The 19,909-nt window shown below is 38.3% G+C and overlaps 1 protein-coding gene across 1 annotated transcript in view; it reads left to right on the top strand.

The window, feature by feature from the left end:
- Window positions 1–19,909, top strand: part of LOC133643109 (immunoglobulin-like and fibronectin type III domain-containing protein 1) — a 42,985-nt gene that overhangs the window by 14,744 nt on the left and 8,332 nt on the right. The window contains exons 5-16 of the mRNA XM_062037523.1: window positions 6,102–6,147; window positions 7,266–7,455; window positions 7,546–7,659; window positions 10,144–10,306; window positions 10,387–10,659; window positions 10,755–10,931; window positions 15,802–15,920; window positions 16,000–16,141; window positions 16,225–16,518; window positions 16,582–16,881; window positions 18,749–18,925; window positions 18,988–19,116. Of these exons, the coding sequence (XP_061893507.1) occupies window positions 6,102–6,147; window positions 7,266–7,455; window positions 7,546–7,659; window positions 10,144–10,306; window positions 10,387–10,659; window positions 10,755–10,931; window positions 15,802–15,920; window positions 16,000–16,141; window positions 16,225–16,518; window positions 16,582–16,881; window positions 18,749–18,925; window positions 18,988–19,116 (2,124 nt within the window). The remainder of the gene's footprint in view (window positions 1–6,101; window positions 6,148–7,265; window positions 7,456–7,545; window positions 7,660–10,143; window positions 10,307–10,386; window positions 10,660–10,754; window positions 10,932–15,801; window positions 15,921–15,999; window positions 16,142–16,224; window positions 16,519–16,581; window positions 16,882–18,748; window positions 18,926–18,987; window positions 19,117–19,909) is intronic.

The raw sequence follows: 19,909 nt of genomic DNA, 5'->3' as shown, positions 1-19,909 counted from the left end.
TGACAACATAAAATACAGTAGTGTAGTAGACCTAAGTATTCATTAAGTACCACCATAATGACAACATTAAATACAGTAGTGTAGTACACCTAAGTATTCATTAAGGACCACCATAATGACAACATTAAATACAGTAGCGTAGTAGACCTAAGTATTCATTAAGTACCACCATAATGACAACATTAAATACAGTAGTGCAGTAGACCTAAGTATACATTAAGTACCACCATAATGACAACATTAAAATATGATAAAGTAGTAGGCCTAAGTATTCATTAAGTACCACCATAATAACAACATTAAAACAAAGTAGTGTAGTAGACCTAAGTATTCATTAAGTACCACCATAATGACAACATTAAATACAGTAGTGTAGTAGACCTAAGTATTCATTAAGTACCACCATAATGACAACAATAAAAACAGTAGTGTAGTAGACCTAAGTATTCATTAAGTACCAACATAATGGCAACATTAAATACAGTAGTGTAGTAGACCTAAGTATTCATTAAGTACCACCATAATGACAACATTAAAACACAGTAGTGTAGTAGACCTAAGTATTCATTAAGTACCACCATAATGACAACATTAAATACAGTAGTGTAGTACACCTAAGTATTCATTAAGTACCACCATCATGATATCATAAAATACAGTAGTGTAGTAGACCTAAGTATTCATTAAGTACCACCATAATGACAACATTAAATACAGTAGTGTAGTAGACCTAAGTATTCATTAAGTACCACCATAATGACAACATTAAATACAGTAGTGTAGTAGACCTAAGTATTCATTAAGTACCACCATAATGACAACATTAAATACAGTAGTGTAGTAGACCTAAGTATTCATTAAGTACCACCATAATGACAACATTAAATACAGTAGTGTAGTAGACCTAAGTATACATTAAGTACCACCATAATGACAACATTAAAATACGATAAAGTAGTAGGCCTAAGTATTCATTAAGTACCACCATAATGACAACATTAAAACACAGTAGTGTAGTAAACCTAAGTATTCATTAAGTACCACCATAATGACAACATTAAATACAGTAGTGTAGTAGACCTAAGTATTCATTAAGTACCACCATAATGACAACATTAAAACACAGTAGTGTAGTAGACCAAAGTATTCATTAAGTACCACCATAATGACAACATTAAATACAGTAGTGTAGTAGACCTAAGTATTCATTAAGTACCACCATAATGACAACATTAAAACACAGTAGTGTAGTAGACCTAAGTATTCATTAAGTACCACCATAATGACAACATTAAATACTGTAGTGTAGTAGACCTAAGTATCCATTAAGTACCACCATAATGACAACATTAAATACAGTAGTGTAGTAGACCTAAGTATTCATTAAGTACCACCATAATGACAACATAAAATACAGTAGTGTAGTAGACCTAAGTATTCATTAAGTACCACCATAATGACAACATTAAATACAGTAGTGTAGTAGACCTAAGTATTCATTAAGTACCACCATGATGACAACATAAAATACAGTAGTGTAGTAGACCTAAGTATTCATTAAGTACCACCATAATGACAACATTAAATACAGTAGCGTAGTAGACCTAAGTATTCATTAAGTACCACCATAATGACAACATAAAATACAGTAGTGTAGTAGACCTAAGTATTCATTAAGTACCACCATAATGACAACATTAAATACAGTAGTGTAGTAGACCTAAGTATTCATTAAGTACCACCATAATGACAACATAAAATACAGTAGTGTAGTAGACCTAAGTATTCATTAAGTACCACCATAATGACAACATTAAATACAGTAGTGTAGTAGACCTAAGTATTCATTAAGTACCACCATAATGACAACATTAAATACAGTAGCGTAGTAGACCTAAGTATTCATTAAGTACCACCATAATGAAAACATTAAATACAGTAGTGCAGTAGACCTAAGTATACATTAAGTACCACCATAATGACAACATTAAAATGCGATAAAGTAGTAGGCCTAAGTATTCATTAAGTACCACCATAATGACAACATTAAAACACAGTAGAGTAGTATACCTAAGTATTCATTAAGTACCACCATAATGACAACAATAAAAACAGTAGTGTAGTAGACCTAAGTATTCATTAAGTACCACCATAATGACAACATTAAATACAGTAGTGTAGTAGACCTAAGTATTCATTAAGTACCACCATAATGACAACAATAAAAACAGTAGTGTAGTAGACCTAAGTATTCATTAAGTACCACCATAATGACAACATTAAATACAGTAGTGTAGTACACCTAAGTATTCATTAAGTACCACCATAATGACAACATAAAATACAGTAGTGTAGTAGACCTAAGTATTCATTAAGTACCACCATAATGACAACATAAAATACAGTAGTGTAGTAGACCTAAGTATTCATTAAGTACCACCATAATGACAACATTAAATACAGTAGCGTAGTAGACCTAAGTATTCATTAAGTACCACCATAATGACAACATTAAATACAGTAGTGCAGTAGACCTAAGTATACATTAAGTACCACCATAATGACAACATTAAAATACGATAAAGTAGTAGGCCTAAGTATTCATTAAGTACCACCATAATGACAACATTAAAACACAGTAGAGTAGTAGACCTAAGTATTCATTAAGTACCACCATAATGACAACATTAAATACAGTAGTGTAGTAGACCTAAGTATTCATTAAGTACCACCATAATGACAACAATAAAAACAGTAGTGTAGTAGACCTAAGTATTCATTAAGTACCACCATAATGGCAACATAAAATACAGTAGTGTAGTACACCTAAGTATTCATTAAGTACCACCATAATGACAACATAAAATACAGTAGTGTAGTAGACCTAAGTATTCATTAAGTACCACCATAATGACAACATAAAATACAGTAGTGTAGTAGACCTAAGTATTCATTAAGTACCACCATAATGACAACATTAAATACAGTAGCGTAGTAGACCTAAGTATACATTAAGTACCACCATAATGACAACATTAAAATACGATAAAGTAGTAGGCCTAAGTATTCATTAAGTACCACCATAATGACAACATTAAAACACAGTAGAGTAGTAGACCTAAGTATTCATTAAGTACCACCATGATGACAACATTAAATACAGTAGTGTAGTAGACCTAAGTATTCATTAAGTACCACCATAATGACAACAATAAAAACAGTAGTGTAGTAGACATAAGTATTCATTAAGTACCACCATAATGGCAACATTAAATACAGTAGTGTAGTACACCTAAGTATTCATTAAGTACCACCATAATGACAACATAAAATACAGTAGTGTAGTAGACCTAAGTATTCATTAAGTACCACCATAATGACAACATAAAATACAGTAGTGTAGTAGACCTAAGTATTCATTAAGTACCACCATAATGACAACATAAAATACAGTAGCGTAGTAGACCTAAGTATTCATTAAGTACCACCATAATGACAACATTAAATACAGTAGTGTAGTAGACCTAAGTATACATTAAGTACCACCATAATGACAACATTAAAATACGATAAAGTAGTAGGCCTAAGTATTCATTAAGTACCACCATAATGACAACATTAAAACACAGTAGAGTAGTAGACCTATGTATTCATTAAGTACCACCATAATGACAACATTAAATACAGTAGTGTAGTAGACCTAAGTATTCATTAAGTACCACCATAATGACAACAATAAAAACAGTAGTGTAGTAGACCTAAGTATTCATTAAGTACCACCATAATGGCAACATTAAATACAGTAGTGTAGTACACCTAAGTATTCATTAAGTACCACCATAATGACAACATAAAATACAGTAGTGTAGTAGACCTAAGTATTCATTAAGTACCACCATAATGACAACATTAAATACAGTAGCGTAGTAGACCTAAGTATTCATTAAGTACCACCATAATGACAACATTAAAATACGATAAAGTAGTAGGCCTAAGTATTCATTAAGTACCACCATAATGACAACATTAAATACAGTAGTGTAGTAGACCTAAGTATTCATTAAGTACCACCATAATGACAACAATAAAAACAGTAGTGTAGTAGACCTATGTATTCATTAAGTACCACCATAATGACAACATTAAATACAGTAGTGTAGTAGACCTAAGTATTCATTAAGTACCACCATAATGACAACAATAAAAACAGTAGTGTAGTAGACCTAAGTATTCATTAAGTACCACCATAATGGCAACATTAAATACAGTAGTGTAGTACACCTAAGTATTCATTAAGTACCACCATAATGACAACATAAAATACAGTAGTGTAGTAGACCTAAGTATTCATTAAGTACCACCATAATGACAACATTAAATACAGTAGCGTAGTAGACCTAAGTATTCATTAAGTACCACCATAATGACAACATTAAATACAGTAGTGTAGTAGACCTAAGTATTCATTAAGTACCACCATAATGACAACATTAAATACAGTAGCGTAGTAGACCTAAGTATACATTAAGTACCACCATAATGACAACATTAAAATACGATAAAGTAGTAGGCCTAAGTATTCATTAAGTACCACCATAATGACAACATAAAATACAGTAGTGTAGTAGACCTAAGTATTCATTAAGTACCACCATAATGACAACATAAAATACAGTAGTGTAGTAGACCTAAGTATTCATTAAGTACCACCATAATGACAACATAAAATACAGTAGCGTAGTAGACCTAAGTATTCATTAAGTACCACCATAATGACAACATTAAATACAGTAGCGTAGTAGACCTAAGTATACATTAAGTACCACCATAATGACAACATTAAAATACGATAAAGTAGTAGGCCTAAGTATTCATTAAGTACCACCATAATGACAACATTAAAACACAGTAGAGTAGTAGACCTATGTATTCATTAAGTACCACCATAATGACAACATTAAATACAGTAGTGTAGTAGACCTAAGTATTCATTAAGTACCACCATAATGACAACAATAAAAACAGTAGTGTAGTAGACCTAAGTATTCATTACGTACCACCATAATGACAACATTAAATACAGTAGCGTAGTAGGCCTAAGTATTCATTAAGTACCACCATAATGACAACATTAAATACAGTAGTGTAGTAGACCTAAGTATTCATTAAGTACCACCATAATGACAACATTAAATACAGTAGTGTAGTAGACCTAAGTATTCATTAAGTACCACCATAATGACAACATTAAATACAGTAGTGTAGTACACCTAAGTATTCATTAAGTACCACCATAATGGCAACATTAAATACAGTAGTGTAGTAGACCTAAGTATTCATTAAGTACCACCATCATGACAACATAAAATACAGTAGTGTAGTAGACCTAAGTATTCATTAAGTACCACCATAATGACAACATTAAATACAGTAGCGTAGTAGACCTAAGTATTCATTAAGTACCACCATAATGACAACATTAAATACAGTAGTGCAGTAGACCTAAGTATACATTAAGTACCACCATAATGACAACATTAAAATACGATAAAGTAGTAGGCCTAAGTATTCATTAAGTACCACCATAATGACAACATTAAAACACATTAGTGTAGTAGACCTAAGTATTCATTAAGTACCACCATAATGACAACATTAAATACAGTAGTGTAGTAGACCTAAGTATTCATTAAGTACCACCATAATGACAACATTAAATACATGTGTGACTGCCATCATATTGCAGTCTACACGTATCTTTTATGTGTGACTGCCATCTACTGGTCACACATATCATTACACCATGTACCAAATAAAATAGCTTGGAGGTCGGTGAGCACAACCAGAATTGTATTATACATGAGGCACGCCGGGTTATAAGGTGCACTGTTGAGTTTTGAGGGGAAAACAATGATTTTAAGTGTGCCTTATAGTCGGGAAAATACGGTAGGACTACCAAGGAATGTTCTATGTTCTCCATCTGCTGATCATTAAGAGGCTGAAATTATTTGTGCGTTTTTGTTTTTTTCAACTATTGAACGTGTGCTCAATTTGGCAAAGTGATGCCGCTTCCATGTTGTTGTTGTTCTTCTTTCTTTCAGGAAAAGAGGATACGAGTCAGGACTTCCGATCAATGCTGAAGAAAACGTAAGTTTGATACCAACACCGCCTCGCTCACTCAGACCAGATCTTTTCAAAAATACCAACGTTGTTGATGGTTTCCATTATTTGGCAGTTGGACAATACACTTACACAACATTTCTGAAAAGGAGAATATTTTGAAGTTGAAACAGCTTTAATCAGATGAAAAATGTGGGAATTGTTGAATTTTAAAGAATGTTCCATTCATTTCAATGGGAATTTCAGAAAAAATTGGGAATTTTGAGGAAAATTAGATTTTTTTTGAAAATGGTAAAAAAAAACTTGAATGGTCTGAATGAGTTAAAATGGTTAGTGTTGAAATGTTTCAAATCGGTCGAGAAATGTTGAAGTTAGTAACATGTGGAATGGAGAAATGGTATTACGGAATTCCTGGAATTTCGGGAAAACCAGGAATTTTTTCAGTTCTAAAAACAACTGCATTTTTTTGTCCTGATTAAGAGGAATGTTTTGACGGTGGAACGGTTTAAATGCTTTGAAAAATGTGGAAGGAGTGGTCGCCAGAAAAAAAGGGTGGGAATATGGCTTTGTAAAACCAGGAATTCTGGAAAATCCTGGATTTTTTTTTAACTTGGAAAAAGACCAATTTCAATTTCCAGACTGATGGAATATGTTGAAGGTGGAATGGTTTGAATGCGTTGAAGAATGTGGGAATTTTGGAAGTTTGAAAAGTGGCCAATTCATTTTGATTGGGAAAAATGTCCCGGAAAACCGGGAATTCTGGGAAATCTGGGAATTATTGGAATTTGTCAAGGGAAAGCCCGCGATTCCCGAATAGCCTGAACAGTTTGAAGTTGGAACAGTTTGAATCAGGTGAAAAATGCGCGCCAAAATCTGGAGAAGAAGAAGAAGAAGAAGAAATAGATGAATTTTGGTGTAGAAAAGCATGTGTGAATGTTTGGAGCATTCACACAATAAATGAATCAATTCAGGATAAATGTCATCAGACATGGTGGTACTCAATAATCTGATGTCCCACCCATTTGGTGCCCAACTAGTGTGTCCAAATATGCTATAAATAAGTTGTTCACTTTATACATTGAGTTGACTTTCACCTATTCTGTTTTTTAAAATAATAACCATAACCTTTTTTCCTTCTGCTTTAGTACGTTTGTCACCAGAAAGAAAAAGCTGGCGGAAGATGGAGAGATCGATCCTAAACTCTGGGAACTCCTTCTCAGCGCTCGAAAGAAAGATTACCAAAAAATATGTTTGGAATTTGGGATTACCGATTTCCGCTTTTTGCTGACCAAACTGAACCAGAAGAAAAAGCAGAGGGAAGACGAGCAGGCAAAGGTGCGAGACTGGAATGGAACTTGCCACTCAAGAAGTACAACACAACAAGTCTTCAGTGCAGCTCTTTAAACATCTTCTTTCTCTCCCAAGGTTGTCGAGAATCTGAGAAATTTAAAAAAATTCGAAATGACACCCCTCAAACGGGCAGCATTTAGCCTGGAAATGACCGTACGGAGTCCTAACAGCAAAATTTATCTATACAAGGTGAGTCTAAGAAATAGCGTATTTTCCGGACTATAATGCGCACTTAAAACCCTTTCATTTTCTCAAAACTCGACAGTGCGCCTCATAACCCGGTGCGCCTAATGTACGGAATAATTATGGTTGTGCTTACCGACCTCCATTTTTTTCGGTACATGGTGTAATGATAAGTGTGACCAGTAGATGGCAGTCACACATAAATGTACGTGTAGACTGCAATATGACTCAAGTAAACAACACCAACATTTTAAATGTTCCATAGAAAATATAGAACAATACACACGGCGCTCAAAAATCTATCAAAATGTTTTTAGTAGGACTTTGGTAAGCTATGAAGCCACACCGCTTAATGGATTGTACTGTGCTTCAACATAGGAGTGTTATTATGGTGTGTGTATAAGGTAAGACATATTATCGGGCGTTTTGTTTCACAATATTATGCAACTTTTATTACCTTCTGGTACCTGCTGACCTGTATTTGGGATCTGCATAAATCCTGAAAAATTGTGCGCACGTCCGCCCTTGTAGTCCGTGCCGACTCCGTAGTCGATAATCTTCTTCTTTTTCTCTATTTTCTTGTTATGGGACATTCATCCTCCACTGTTGCCATTTCTAATATAAAGTAGTGTAAAGTTCTTACTTATATCTGTCAGTAAACTCGTCATGAAAGCGCTAAAACATACCGGTGTAGTGAGTTTACGTAATTCACCCAAGGAACTTTAGTTATTAGAGTGTTCCGGTCGGACGGTTTTTCACGGGACACATTTCGGGTGTTGTTGTTGTTGCACTAGTGAGCCACGGATGAGGAGATGCTGCTCCGTTATTGATTGAAGTAAAGTCTGAATGTCATTAAAACAGTTAGCGCCATCTTTTGACACTTCTTCCACTCCCGTCCTTGCACGCTACACCGCTACAACAAAGATGACGTGGAGAAGACGCTGTCGAAGTGGAGGCACGTAAATAAGACTGCCCACAAAACGGCGCATCCTGAAGAGACTGTCAGAAAGTGACTTGAAGATGATCTGTAAAACATCATCTATGCAACATTTTGACAAAAGAACCACCATTTGTCACGGTTGGTAAAACTGGTGGACCCAAATGCAGAAAAGACAAGCAGAATTAAAGTTCGAGGGTTATAATTAATAAAACCAGAGGGAAAGGAGGGAGCTCGTAGTCCTTGGCTTGGCAGTCCAGGAGAGCACACTGAGGTTAGCAGGCTGTGGCAAGCAGGCTGAGGCTAGCAGGCTGAGGCTAGCAGGCTGAGGCTAGCAGGCTGAGGCTAGCAGGCTGAGCAGGCACACACGGCAGGTAGGGAACTGAAGGCAGAGGGAAAAAACAGGGGTAGAATGAGGAGCCAAAAAACACAAAAATGGCAGATTCGCAAGATATCCAAAAGTGCTAGAATTCAAGAACAAACGGGCGAGAAGCGTTACCACATGTAGAAAGGTGAACAATCTGGCGAGTTGATGGCAGGCAGGTGAGTGATTAGGTTGCTGGGATCAGCTGTGCCAGGCTGAGAGCTAGAGCCACGCCTACGCCCAAAACACACCCACTCTCCCAAAGACAAACACAGAGACAAGCAGACACAGACAGAGACTGTGACACCATTACATGTTATGTAGACCACAAAGAAGTCTTTTACATTTAGAAAATAATAATAATATTATCATCCATCCATTCATCCATCTTATTCCGCTTATCCGAGGTCGGGTTGCGAGAGCAGTAGCCTAAGCAGAGAAGCCCAGACTTCCCTCTCCCCAGCCACTTCGTCCAGCTCTTCCAGAGGGATCCCGAGGCGTTCCCAGGCCAGCCGGGAGACTTAGTCTTCCCAACGTGTCCTGGGTCTTCCCCGTGGCCTCCTGCCGGTCGGACGTGCCCTAAACACCTCCCTAGGGAGGCGTTCGGGTGGCATCCTGACCAGATGCCCGAACCACCTCATCTGGCTCCTCTCCATGTGGAGGAGAAGTGGCTTTACTTTGAGCTCCTCCCGGATGACAGAGCTTCTCACCCTATCTCTAAGGGAGAGCCCCGCCACGGAGGAAACTCATTTGGGCCGCTTGTACCCATGATCTTGTCCTTTCGGTCATAACCCAAAGCTCATGACCATAGGTGAGGATGGGAACCTAGATCGACCGGTAAACTGAGAGCTTTGCCTTCCGGCTCAGCTCCTTCTTCCCCACAATGGATCGATACAGCGTCCACATTACTGAAGACACCTGTCGATCTCACGATCCACTCTTCCCTCACTCGTGAACAAGACTTGAACTCCTCCACATGGGGCAGGGTCTCCTCCCCAATCCGGAGATGGCACTCCACCCTTTAATGCGCCTTATAATCCGGTGAGCCTTATATATGAAAATAACCTGAATAGCCCCGCTCATCGGCAGTGTGCCTTATAATCCGGTGCGCCCTATGGTCCGGAAAATACGTTGGCTCAATTCTTAGCAATCGGTAATTCCCTGACACAGGACTTCTTTTCCCGACAAGGACGGTAACATGGTCCAGTTCGGTAGCGATGACAAGTCCAAGTATCGCCTGCTGAAACGTGGAGACAAGTACTGCTTCAGCATCAAAGATCCTAAGCCAGAAGACGCCGGCTTCTACCAGGTGGATGTTGATGATACAACAGTTTTTTCCACTCACTTCCGAGGTATGTGATCCCAGTTTGTTGATTTGCAGTCCAAACAATGTAGTTCGAATTTCATTTCTATGATGCTTTCATTCCCAAAGTTCCTGAAGTGGGCTTCGTAGACATGATCAAGGACGCCAAAGCCGTGGAAGGCAAAGATGCGACTTTTCAGTGCGTCCTGTCAGCGCCCCTTGACGAGGTCACGTGGTCAACGCCCGACTCGTCGCTTGAGCACAGCGACAAATACGAGATGACCGTCTCAGAGGACAAACTCGTTCACACGCTGACAATTAAGAACTGTGACAAGGCAGACCATGGACAGTACTTCGCCTTCGCTGGCACCGCCTCCTCCAGTGCCATGCTCAGGGTGGAAGGTGGGAAATCTCACCTGAGCTCATTGTCCCAAAAAAATGTTTTGGTCCTATAAATGTATGTCTGATCAAGTCAAACATCTTTGTTTCCACTTAAGCGGATCTGGACGCTCTTAAAATTCCGAAAGTCAAGAAAACCGAAGCTCCGAAGCCCGTGGTTGAAACCGTTATGGAGGAAAAAAGGCCGAAAGAAGACGTGCAAAAGGAAGTCGTGCAGGAAGATTCTAGCAAAGAGATTACTGAAAGTGCAGAGGAGCCCAAGAAAACTGACGAAGGTGAGGGTGATGGAAAAGACAAGAACAACGACCTGTTAGTACAGACCTGGGCAAATTAAGACCCGGGGGGCACATAAGACCTGGGAGCCACATGCGGCCCCTTGAGCTTTTCAATCTGACCCCCCAGACATTCCCAAATATTATTTTATATGTTTAAGATGTAAAGTGTAGCTGCCATTATGATGTGCACTCATCTTCTCTAATCACCTTCAACTATACTAACTCTTTCTATGCTTGGAACCTGCATCATATACTAGTTACTATGCTCATCTAATTAGTTACTATGCTCATCTAATTAGTTACTATGCTCATCTAATTAGTTACTATGATAATCAAATTAGTTACTATGGTCATCTAATTAGTTACTATGCTCATCTAATTAGTTACTATGATAATCAAATTAGTCACTATGGTCATCTAATTAGTTACTATGCTCATCTAATTAGTAATTATGCTCATCTAATTAGTTACTATGATAATCAAATTAGTTACTATGGTCATCTAATTAGTTACTAAGCTCATCTAATTAGTTACTATGATAATCGAATTAGTTACTATGGTCATCTAATTAGTTACTATGCTCGTCTAATTAATTACAATGGTTGTCTAATTAGTTGCTATGGTCGTCTAATTAGTTACTATGGTAATCTAATTAGTTACTATGCTCATCTAATTAGTTACTATGATACTCAAATTAGTTACTATGGTCATCTAATTAGTTACTATGCTCATCTAATTAATTACAATGGTTGTCTAATTAGTTGCTATGGTTGTCTAATTAGTTACTATGATAATCTAGTTAGTTACTATGGTAATCTAATGGGTTACTATGGTCATCTAATTAGTTACTATGGTCGTCTAATTAGCTACTATGGTAATTTAATTATTGAATGTGATAATCTAATTAGTTACTATGGTAATCTTATGTTACCCTGGTCATCTAATTAGTTACTATGGTCGTCTAATTAGTTACAATGGTCATCTAATTAGTTAATGTGGTAATTTAATGAGGTACTTTAATAATCTAATTAGTTACTATGGTCATATAATGAGATACTATGGTCATCTAATTAGTTACTATGATAATCGAATTAGTTACTATGGTCATCTAATTAGTTACTATGCGCATCTAATTAATTACAATGGTTGTCTAATTAGTTGCTATGGTCGTCTAATTAGTTACTATGGTAATCTAATTAGTTACTATGCTCATCTAATTAGTTACTATGATACTCGAATTAGTTAATATGGTCATATAATTAGTTACTATGCTCATCTAATTAATTACAATGGTTGTCTAATTAGTTGCTATGGTCGTCTAATTAGTTACTATGGTAATCTAGTTAGTTACTATGGTAATCTAATGGGTTACTATGGTCATCTAATTAGTTACTATGGTCGTCTAATTAGTTACTACGGTAATGTAATTATTTAATGTGATAATCAAATTAGTTACTATGGTAATCTTATGTTAGTCATGTAATTAGTTACTATGGTAATCTAAGTGAGGAGGCACCAAGCAGTGTTTCCACAGAGTGAAATGTGAGTGTCAGGGACAGACGCGGAAGGAGATTTTTACAACAAAGTTCTAAAGCTCAGTGATTAGATATATCAGATTGTAGGTGGGGTTTTTTACCCTTCGCGTTCATATTTAGCTGTGTTTGTTGCATTTTTGTTGATTTTAAAATATGTGGATGGAGAGGGGGTGTGACGTTCATATGTTGTCAATATTCAGTGTTTTATCCTTCATAGTTAATATTGTAACATGCTTTATTTCCATCTACATTCTGGGGGTCTCATTCAGTAAAAATAAATTAAAATTCCATTCTGTTTTTTAAGGCGGTCTGTCATAACGTTTTTAGCATTCAATCAGACATTATTGAGAGGTTTTGTATTAGTGTTCCTAAAAATCAGATATACCGGCCCCCGGACACATTTTTTTTCTCTAAACGTGGCCCCCCAAGTCAAAATAATTGCCCAGGCCTGTCTTAGTAGATCGAGACAGGCTTGTCATCCCATTGGGTTGAGTTTTTTCTTGCCCGAGGATGTCGTTGTGGCTTGTGCAGCCCTTTGAGACACTCGTGATTTAGGGCTATGTAAGTAAACATTGATTGATTGATTGATGGATTGAGAGGATGAGAGCATTTTTTTTTCCCAATGTCATCGAGTGATTAGCAGGGCTAGCAAGTACAGTTTGTTTCACTTGCAATTGATGTATTAGCCAACTAAAACCATGTTTTTGTAGGATTCTATTTCTTCTGGTTCTTACGTTTGCAGGCGTTCAGTTTGTCAGCGGACTGTCAGACACCTCAGCAGATATTGGCGAACGGGCAGAGCTATGTTGTACATTAAGCACCGAGGACTCTCAGGGAAAATGGTACAAAAATGGGAAACTGGTGAGGAAAATGACTTTGATGAGGCTATAGAACTGCTTGGCATGAATGAATGGCGGTGACGACATCTGTATCTGAATAGCTTACCGGTGGAGACGGGCTCAAGATAACCCAAGACGGAGCAAATCACAGACTGATCATTGACTCCTGTCAAAAAGATGACGTAGGTGCGTATGCCTTTGAAGCGGACGGACGTAAATCGGAAGCAACGCTGACTATTCGAGGTGAGAATCAAAAGAAGCATGACTAATTCATTTTTAGCATTCAATCAGACATTATTGTGAGGTTTTGTATTAGTGTTCCTAAAAATGAGATATACCGGCCCCCAGACATATTTTTTTCCCCTAAATTTGGCTCCTTGAGTCAAAACAATTGCCCAGGCCTGTCTTAGTAGATCGAGACAGGCTTGTCATCCCATTGGGATGTCGTTGTGGCTTGTGCAGCCCTTTGAGACACTCCTGATTTAGGGCTATGTAAGTAAACATTGATTGATTGATTGATGGATTGATGGATTGAGAGGATGAGAGCATTTTTTTCCCCAATGTCATAGAGCAGGGGTCTCAAACACGCGGCCCACGGGCCAATTGCGGCCCGCGAGACGTTATTTTGCGGCCCCCACCTTAATATGAAAGTTTAATGTTAGTGCGGCCCGCGAGTTTTAAATGAATGGCGCTTGACAGCGTTGTGTGCGGAGCGTGCGGAGCTGAAGGAATCTACCAATCCCACTGCCTTTAGTGTCCTCAAGAAAATGTAATTGCATCATCTTTTTCTCCATACTAACAGTGTGCCGGCCCAGACACATGTTGTATGAGGCTTCTGCAGACACACGCAAGTTATTGCAAGACTTACTTGAGGAACAGCCATACGGGTGGTCATATTTTATTTTATTCATTTTTTAACACTGTTACAAATATGTGCCACACTGTGAACCCACACCAAACAAGAATGACAAACACATTCCGAGAGAACATCCGCACGTAAACACAACATAAACACAACAGAACAAATACCCAGAATCCTTTGCAGCCCTAACTCTTCCTGGCTACAAAAACACCCCCGCTACCCTCAACCCCGCCTCCTCCCAACCAACCCCGCTCACCTCAACCCCCACACACACACCTCAACCCCCCCTCCCCCCTACCCCCCCCCCCCCCCCCCCATCTCCCGAATTCGGAGGTCTCAAGGTTGGCAAGTATGCATTGACGTCACTTGCGTGATGCAAGCAGAGAAACATTTTGCCACTTTTCACGACACCCGCACACGCTCTTCTTCCCTTCTTCCCTGCCTCCCTCGCTCGCCCGCCTGCTCGCTCCCGCCCCCGTTGTAAACAGTCCAGGCGGGGAAGACGAGCAGTCCGGTAGCTTCCAAAGCACTCCGCGTTAGTGGTGATGTTAGCCCGTTCGGGGCTAATTGTGCTATCATAACTGTAAACTCCACGGCGAGCCCCCCTCCCCCTCCCTTTGGCTCCAGACAGATACGATTTTTGATGCAATATTTCTTTGTTGAGCACAGGGGCACCCCGACGTGTCTTATTTCATTTCATTTTTATTTATCTCCTTCATTGATGTGCATCTTTGATCGATACACAATTATACCTCAATTATTCAATTATACATTTACACACCAATGCCTGAGAAGGAGCAGGATGAAGAAAAATCTTATATTTTTCTGCCCCCTTCAACATAATACGTAGTCTTTTAATGATACCATTCAAACCAAACAAATACATCCAAATATAATGAAAACAAACAAAAAACACAAAAAAACACAAGAAGTGCAAAACTTCATGAAGTACAAACCGAACAAAAGAAGTAATATACACCTCACGGGATGATACAAAACAAATACAAAACCAGGCAAAAAATAAGTAAAATAATAAATTTAAAGCAAAATGTAAACACTTATGGCTGTCCATATGATTTTATTGTTCTGTCTTTATATATTTTTTCAATTGGAATATATTTTTACAATCTTTTATCTCATTGTAAAGAGAATTCCATAGTTTAACCCCCACCACTGATATGCACATTTGTTTTAAAGTTGTCCTAGAATACTGATGTTGGAAATAACCTTTTTTTCTATGCTCTTCATTCTCACAAGTGATGACAAACATTTTTTGTAAATTTGCTGGTAATTTTTTACTTTTAGCCTTAAACATGACAATCATTTTAAAACCAGTCTACTGAGGCAACAAGATTTCATCAAGAAAGCAAACGAAAAGAGCGAAAAAGCCATTCAAAGAAGGTGAATTCATTAAAAAGTGCATGTTAAATTTTTTTTAAGAAATCTTTTTTTGCGGCCCAGCCTCACCCAGTTTCTGCATCCAGTGGCCCCCAGGTAAATTGAGTTTGAGACCCCTGTCATAGAGTGATTAGCAGGGCTAGCAAGTACAGTTTGTTTCACTTGCAAGTTATGTATTAGCCAAAAAAAAACATGTTTTTGTAGGATTCTATTTCTTCTGGTTCTTACGTCTGCAGGTGTTCAGTTTGTCAGCGGACTGTCAGACACCTCAGCAGGTATTGGCGAACGGGCAGAGCTATGTTGTACATTAAGCACTGAGAGCTCTCAGGGAAAATGGTACAAAAATGGGAAACTGGTGAGGAAAATGACTTTGATGAGGCTATAGAACTGCTTGGCATGAATGAATGGCGGTGACGACATCTGTATCTGAATAGCTTACCGGTGGAGACGGGCTCAAGATAACCCAAGACGGAGCAAATCACAGACTGATCATTGACTCCTGTCAAAAAGATGACGTAGGTGAGTATGCCTTTGAAGCGGACGGACGTAAATCGGAAGCAACGCTGACTATTCGAGGTGAGAATCAAAAGGAGCATGACTTATTAATTATTTTGAGCTTTTTGTTTTGTATGAAATACCCTTCTTTCTCCTCCCCAAAGACCCACCGAAGATTGACAGTAATTCTCTTGGAGAGTTTTCAAAGCCAGTGACTATAAAAGCGGGCGAAAGTGCAAATTGGAAGCTTCTTTTCTCCGGCGGGAAACCGCTGAACATTAAGTGGTACAAGGACGACAACGAACTTGCGCCTGCTCCCAATGTGAAGATTGACAAATCATCTACCAGCAGCAAGCTTTGCCTGACAAAATGTCAAAGGAAAGACAGTGGCGAGGTCAAATTGAGAATAAAAAATGAATTTGGTACGACAGAAGCTGTTTCCAGACTGATAGTACTAGGTGAGTCCGAGGGACACGTTGTGCTCGAGGGTGAAACAGCCGTTAACGTGATTCCATCCACAGACAAACCGGCGCCGCCGCAAGGACCCGTGGACGTTGTCGAGAGTGGCGTGACATCTATCGAGTTCAAATGGAATCCGCCAAAAGACGACGGCGGATGTCCGGTCACAAACTACATCATAGAACGCCAGCAGATCGGACGCAACAAGTGGACCCCTCTGGGGGAGATAGGCGGCAGTAGAACGGAGTACAGAGACTCCAACGTGGACCCTGGGAAAAGATACTGTTATCGAATCAGAGCCAAGAACTCAGAAGGCATCAGTGACTTCCTGCAGACTGAAGACATATCAGCTGGTGCTTTGCGTGAGTTCTTCATTTCTATCCATCCATCCATTTTCTACCACTTATCCCTTTCGGGGTCACGGGGGGTGCTGGAGCCTATCTCAGCTACAATCGGGCGGAAGGCGGGGTACACCCTGGACAAGTCGCCACCTCATCACAGGGCCAACACAGATAGACAACATTCACACTCACATTCACACACTAGTTGCCAATCATTTTTCACCATACTAACTCTGAACTATGTCAGCTCTGTCTTCATTTGGACAGCAATAGCAAGATGCATTTGTAATTCTGAGCCAATGAGAAAAGATCACAACCTTTAACTACAAAACTAGAAAGCAGTGAAGTTGTCACGTTGTGTAAATGGTAAATAAAAAGAGAATGCAATTATTTGCAAATCCTTTTCAACTTATATTCAATTGAATAGACTGCAAAGACAAGAAATGTCATGTTCACACTGAGAAACGTTGTTATTTTTTAGCAAATATTGGCTCATTTGGAATTTGATGCCTGCAACATGTTTCAAAAAAGCTAGCACAAATCTGTGGGATGTTCCAAAGACTTATTTGGAACATCCCACAGGTGAACAGACTAATTGGGAACAGGTGGGTGCCATGATTGGGCATAAAAGCAGCTTCCATGAAATGCTCAGTCATTCACAAACAAGGACGGGGCGAGGGTCACCACTTTGTCAACAAATGCCTGAGCAAATTGTTTAAGAACAACATTTCTCAACCAGCTGTTGCAAGGAATTTAGGGATTTCACCATCTACGCTCAGTAATATCATCAAAAGGTTCAGAGAATCTGGAGAGATCACTGCACGTAAGCCATGATATTACGCACCTTGGATACCTCAGGCGCTACTGCATCAAAAAGCCACATCAGTGTGTAAAGGATATCACCAAATGGGCTCAGGAACACTTCAGAAAACCACTGTCAGTAACTACAGTTGGTCGCTACATCTGTAAGTGCAAGTTAAAACTCTACTATGCAAAGCCAAAGCCATTTATCAACAACACCCAGAAACGCCGCCGGCTTCGCTGAGGCCAAACTTATCTAAGATGGACTGATGCAAAGTGGAAAAGTGTTCTGTGGTCTGAAGAGTCCACATTTCAAATTGTTTTGGGAAACTGTGGACATCGTGTCCTCCGGACCAAAGAGGATAAGAACCATCCGGACTGTTCTAGGGTGAAAGTGTAAAAGTCAGCATGTGTGATGGTATGGGGGTGTATTAGTGCCCAAAGCATGGGTAACTTACACATCTGTGAAGGCACCATTAATGCTGAAAGGTACATACAGCTTTTGGAGCAACATATGTTGTTATCATGGACGCCCCTGCTTATTTCAGCAAGACAATGCCAAGCCAGGTGTTACAACAGCGTGGCTTCATAGTGAAAGAGTGCAGGTACTAGACTGGCCTGCCTGTAGTACAGACATTGAAAATGTGTGAAGGCTAAAATATGAGAAGGGAGACTGTTGAACAACTTAAGCTGTACATCAAGCAAGAATGGGAAAGAATTCCACTTCAAAAATGTGTCTCCTCAGTTCCCAAACCTTTACTGAGTGTTGTTAAAAGGAAAGGCCATGTAACACATTGGTAAAAATACCTTTTTTGCAATGTGTTGCTGCCATTCAATTCTAAGTTCATGATTATTTGCAAAAAATAACACATTTCTCAGTTTGAACATGAAATATCTTGTCTTTGCAGTCTATTCAATTGAATATAAGTTGAAAAGGATTTGTTGTATTCTCTTTTTATTTACCATTTACACAACCTGACAACTTCACTGCTTTTGGCTACTTTGCAAACAGGCTCATCTCAACAATCATACGACTCTTCTGGCACTTTATTTGGCCTTAAAACCTGACACAGAGCTTCCATTACAGGTTATCCCGGAGCCCCTTCGGCACCTAAAGTGGTCTCCGCCTTCAAAGACTGCATTAGTCTAAAATGGTCGGTCCCATCTGACACCGGCGGGATCCCGGTTGTTGGATACAATTTGGAAAGGAGGAAGAAAGGCAGTAGTTACTGGAGCCTAGTAAACCAAGGAGGACCAATAAAGGGTATGATGCATCGCTCTAAGTAGAAAGCACTAATCTGACTAATAATAGTTGTTTTCCTCTAGAATCAAAGTATGAGGTGAAAGATGTCATTGAGGGGACAACATATGAATTCAGAGTGGCAGCCGTCAATCTATGCGGTCATGGGGATCCAAGCCTGCCGTCCGATGCCGTGACCGCAAGAGATCCAATGAGTACGCAGGAGATATCTTCAATCATTTGAATCTGCATGTTGTTGAACTTTATGCTCGATGGCAGGGGTCACCAACCTTTTTGAAACCAAGAGCTACTTCTTGGGTACTGATTAATGCGAAGGGCTACCAGTTTGATACACACTTAAATACATTGCCAGAAATAGCCAATTTGCTCAATTTACCTTTAACTCTATGTTATTATTAATAATTAATGATATTTACACTTAATTGAACGGTTTAAAAGAGGAGAAAACACGAAAAAAATGACAACTACATTTTGAAACATAGTTTATCTTCAATTTCGACTCTTTCAAATTCTAAATTCAACCGAAAAAAAGAAGACAAAAACTTAAACAAATAATTTCTGGAACATCATTAGTAATTTTTCCTGATTAAGATTAATTTTAGAATTTTGATGACATGTTTTAAATAGGTTAAAATCCAATCTGCACTTTGTTAGAATATATAACAAATTGGACCAAGCTATATTTCTAACAAAGACAAATCATTATTTCTTCTAGATTTTCCAGAACAAAATTTTTAAAAGAAATTCAAAAGACTTTGAAATAAGATTCAAAATTGATTCTACAGATTTTCTAGATTTGCCGGAATAATTTTTTTGAATTTTAATCAAAATAAGTTTGAAGAAATATTTCACAAATATTCTTCGTCGAAAAAACAGAAGCTAAAATGAAGAATTAAATTACAATTTATTTATTATTCTTTACAATAAAAAAAAATACATTTACTGAACATTGATTTAAATTGTCAGGAAAGAAGAGGAAGGAATTTA

Source organism: Entelurus aequoreus, linkage group LG26 (genome assembly GCF_033978785.1).
Source record: "Entelurus aequoreus isolate RoL-2023_Sb linkage group LG26, RoL_Eaeq_v1.1, whole genome shotgun sequence".
NCBI classification, from domain to species: Eukaryota; Metazoa; Chordata; class Actinopteri; order Syngnathiformes; family Syngnathidae; genus Entelurus; species Entelurus aequoreus.
This window is presented reverse-complemented; position numbering and strand designations above follow the sequence as displayed.